This window comes from Neophocaena asiaeorientalis, unplaced genomic scaffold, assembly GCF_003031525.2.
Source record: "Neophocaena asiaeorientalis asiaeorientalis breed wild unplaced genomic scaffold, Neophocaena_asiaeorientalis_V1.1 scaffold220, whole genome shotgun sequence".
Taxonomy (NCBI): Eukaryota; Metazoa; Chordata; class Mammalia; order Artiodactyla; family Phocoenidae; genus Neophocaena; species Neophocaena asiaeorientalis.
In genome coordinates, this window is record NW_020174042.1 from 7,645,660 (window position 1) to 7,650,425 (window position 4,766).

Here is a 4,766-nt window from a genome sequence, read left to right on the forward strand (position 1 = left end):
TTGTCCTAAAATGAAAAAAAAAAAAAAAAAAAGGGTTTTTTTTTTTTTTTTTTTTGCAAGTGCATTTTTTTCTTATTTGGTAATAATATTAAACATTTTTTTAAACTTTCCTAAATTTTATCCAAATTATTGTAGATATAAATACATTTTATGTTTCATATATTTTTACAAATTTTATATAACATATTTTTAGATTTATTTTATAATTTAATATTTTATTCAAAAATAAAATTTATTTATAATATACTTTCTTATATTAAAAATGGACCCCTGGCTTTACAAAGGAGAATTAAGAGATTTCTCTTCTCATCTCACAGGTGTTTCATCAGGAAAAGATGAAATCAAAACGTCAGAGATTTCTCTGACTTGTGAGAGTGGGACATCTACTCCAAAGTAATGCACTAAAGTGTAAATGAAAAACAAATAGGAGGAAAGTTATTTTTCCCTTGGCTTTATAGATGTTAATAATTTACCTTACTGTGTCTTATTCAATAGAATGTTTTCAAATACTATTATACTGCTAATTAATTGCAGCAGCAACTTGAGACCAATCATTCAGAATCTAAACAAAAAGGAATTAAATAGTTCAAATGTGTATGTGATAAGTTAATATTTCATCAACAGAACTGTACTTCTGCCGTAAAATTGAATCTCTAGATATGGCTGGACAAGTTGTGTTGCTTGTATTCATCTGGTATTAGCACCAACTAAGGACAGGAGTTTTTTTAGGTGAACTTGGCAATACACACATGTGGTACAGAAATACTTGAAGTGCTGAATAACTATTTTGAATCCCATGGTTCTCCTAGAACAACTGTGTTGACATATGCATTCATAGTGCAAAAGCAATAGTGAGTAAAACTGCTATGCCTAACACAAATCAAAGAAGGGACAGTAGTTACTGTATTCTTTACTACTACATACTCACAGTAAAAACACTGCCAGTTTCACATAAAAATGCATTTCATGAAAAATATTAATATAAAATATTGATTTCATTCAATTTTACCCTTGAGGATACTTTCAATTAAAAAAATTCTGTGTGGTGAAAAGGTATGCAGAAAGCATTTCTGCTACATACCAAAAAACGATGATTGTCTAAAGGAGAAGCACTTGGGCAACTTGCTGAGCTATAAGATCAACCAGCCACTTTTTTCCTTCTTGGAAATTTACTTGAAAAAAATCACTGGCAGACAAACAATCGTTATTCAGACTTGAGTATTTGGCACATACTTTCTCAAAAATTAGAGAAGTGACCCTAGCACACTAAGGAAAACAACTGACAGTATTTATAACCAATGATAAATTTGAGTTTTTAAGCTCAGAAATTAGAATCTTGGAAAATTTGCTTTCACCAATGTGAGCTTTACAGCTTCCCAACACTTATAAGACATTTCTGATGAGACTGGTGGTGAATGAATGTAAATTTTGATAGTATAAAGTGAAATATGTCAATGTTTGGAAAATCTGCCTAACTTAATGAACCAATATTTTCCAAATGAACCATGTATGAAGCTATAAAATAAGATCCATTAAAAATGCAAGACAGACCAATTGGTTTTAATGTAACAGTATGAACAGCTCATTGATATAATTTCAGATTCCACATTGCAACTAACCTTTAAAAAAAACACCATTTTCAATTTTTGGTGAGGTATCCATGTCGAATATCCACAATTACCTGAGATGGCTATTAAAATATGTCTTTAACAAGTACATAACTGTGTGAAGCTGGATTTTCTTCATATACCTCAACCAAAAAAACATATTGCATCAGACTGAATACAGAAATATCTGTGAGAACCTAGCTCTCTTCTTTTAAGTCAAACAATAAAGAGGTTTGCAAAAATGTGAAAACAATGCCACTCTTGTTAGAAAATTTTTTTCTTGGAAAAGGTCACTGTTTTTCATTAAAAATATGCTATTTGTATTAACATGTAATCAATTTATTGTTATTTTAAAATGAAGTGATAAATATTTTTTAAACTTTTGTTTTAATTTCAAATATGGTAAATATTGATAGACAGAACCCACATTTTTTAGAAAGCTCATTGAGATCCTCAATAATTTTTAGGAATGTAAAGTGGTACTGAGACCAAAACATTTGAAAATTACATTTCCAACATACTAAAGTATTCTAAGAAAAGGAAAAACAAAATTGAATGATAAGGTAGATGGTCATCACTTACAGCAAAAAAGCCTCATTCACAGCATCACAGAACTCAGGCCAGAGCACTTCCTGAGGTTCATGTCCATGGTAGGTGAGCAGAGCCTCTACCAATGGTTCAAAATCTGGCAGAGTAACAAGTGGGACACAAACTCGTGACAGGGACCTTACTCGTTCAGGAGCCATTCTATGGAATAAATAAAATGAGAAATAAGTACCCAAATCTTACAGCCACATGTACTGATAGTTAAAGGCATATAAAATCTTCATGTTAAAAAGGTTTATGACAGGTCATTTCCTTTGCCCCTCATATAAAAAGGGGTACCCTAACACCATCTATGAACTCTATTCTCTTACATAGTTCTCTAGGAAGAAACCCTTTAGCTGCAGTTCCCATTTTGATCTCTCTCATTGTCAGGACTGTGGCTTAACCCTCTACAGGCACCTCCAGCTTACCATGCCCAAAATAGAACTTGAATTCCTTCCCCAAATGTTCTCTTCCCCCAGTGCTCCCTATCTCATTTGCTCAAGCCCAAACCCTTGAAGTCCATCCTTGATTCCTCCTTTTTCTCTCTTGCCCCTTATCTGATCCAGTGGTTAATACCATTAGTTCATTTCATTACTTCTCTACACATCCATCACTACCGCCTAATTCACCATCACCTCCAGCCTGGGTTACTGTAGGGCCCTCCTAATTTTCTCCCTGCTTCTGCCCTCACCTGTCTTGTCTATCTCTGGAACAGGTCCAGACCCCTTAAAAATTCAGATCACTTCACTTGTCTGCTCAATGGCTTTCCACCTCACACAAAGAACAAGCCAAGTTATATTAGTTGCCAAGGCCTTCCATGGTGGGGCTCCCTCTGTTTCTCTGGCTTCATCTCTTTCCACTCTTACCTTGCCCATTCTGCTCTGGCCTTTCCAGCCTCTGACTACTCCAGATAAGTTCCTGTTGTTCATTCTGCCTGGAACACATGGTTAGCTCCTTCATCTTGTATAGGTCTCAGCTCAAATCTTGCTTTATGTAGGGGAGTTCCCTGACCATCCCATATAAATGCACTGGCTAATATGGTAGCAATCAACCACATATGGCAACTTAAATTAACTGGAATGAAATGAAACTTAAATTCCATTCCTCAGTTGCACTAACACAGATCAAGAGTTCCAACAGCTACATGAGGCTAGTGGTTTACTGTATCAGACAGTGCAAATTCACAAGGCTTGTCCATTACTGCAGAAAGCTCCACTGACAGCAAAGCTAAACATAGTAAGTGTCCTCTTATCTCACTGTGTTCTTCTTCTCTCTCTTACCGTTTTACTTTTCTTCACAGTACTTTTCATCACCTGACCTATAATGTATTTGCTTGTTTATTGTTCATGGTCTGTTTCTTCCTGCTAGGACATACACTCTGTAAGGGCAGGCACTTTTCCTATTTTTCTGACTCCTCTATTCCTAGTATGTAGGGACAACTCCTACTTATAGCTCCAGAAACAGATATTAAATGAATAAATGAACAACTAGAAACCAGGAAGATGAAAGTTTGGGATGTATGCTATTAGATCATTCTCTAGGTATCTTCATATAAAACCATAAATCTACAAATTTAGTCTTTTTTTGTGAAACACAAATGAAACCACAATATAGAACATATAGCTGTCACTCATTTTTTTTTTACTTGTTGCCTATTTTTAAAATATATGTGTTTTGTATTTTAACAATATCTCCATTTATGGGCATTTAGGTTGTTTCTAATTTTTCACTATGAAATACTGCTGCAGGAGTATCCTTGCACATGCCTGTTTGTGCCCCCATGTGAACATCTGCATATTGAACTGCTTTCCAAAAGACTACCAATTTACTTTTCTACCCCTGACAGTGATGTTATTCTGGTTATTTTTATTTCTTCCTAATCTGGGCAAAAATTATCCCATTGTTTTCATCTGCATTTCCCTGATTTTTTGTTTGTTTGTTTTTTCTTTTTGGCGGTACGCGGGCCTCTCACTGTCGTGGCCTCTCCCGTTGCGGAGCACAGGCTCCGTACGCGCAGGCTCAGCGGCCATGGCTCACGGGCCCAGCTGCTCCGCAGCATGCGGGATATTCCCGGACCGGGGCATGAACCCGTGTGCCCTGAATCAGCAGGCGGACTCTCAACCACTACGCCACCACGTAAGACCCCCTGATATTTTTTGAGATTGAATTATTTGTGTGTTCCCCACTTGTATTTCTGCTTCAGTGAATTTGCTTTTAAATTTTTGTATATTTGTCCTATTTATTCATCTAATAAATATTTTTGAACCCTTACTATATTCAAACCTGTTTGCAGTGTAGTGCTACAGAAGCAACGACAAGACAAAGCTTAGTAATGAAAAGCATAAAATGCCAGATGATATCAAGTGCCATAATGAAAGTAAAGTACACTGAGGGGTAAGAGAGGGCAAGAATTTACTGAGGGGAGCATTTGAGCAGAGATCTAAAGGAAGTGTATGAACAAACCATATATGTACGTGGGAGAAGAATGTCACAGGCAGATGCAAAGCAAACACGAAGCCTTGGAGTATCTAAGTACAACAGAGTCCAAGATGGCAAGTCCACAGTGAATGA

At 35.9% G+C, this 4,766-nt stretch overlaps 1 protein-coding gene across 3 annotated transcripts in view; it reads right to left on the reverse strand.

The window, feature by feature from the left end:
* Nucleotides 1-4,766, reverse strand: part of FANCC (FA complementation group C) — a 261,961-nt gene that overhangs the window by 56,555 nt on the left and 200,640 nt on the right. For all 3 annotated transcript variants that reach the window (XM_024753883.1, XM_024753885.1, XM_024753884.1), the window contains one exon: nucleotides 2,190-2,354. In XM_024753883.1, the coding sequence (XP_024609651.1) occupies nucleotides 2,190-2,354 (165 nt within the window). The remainder of the gene's footprint in view (nucleotides 1-2,189; nucleotides 2,355-4,766) is intronic.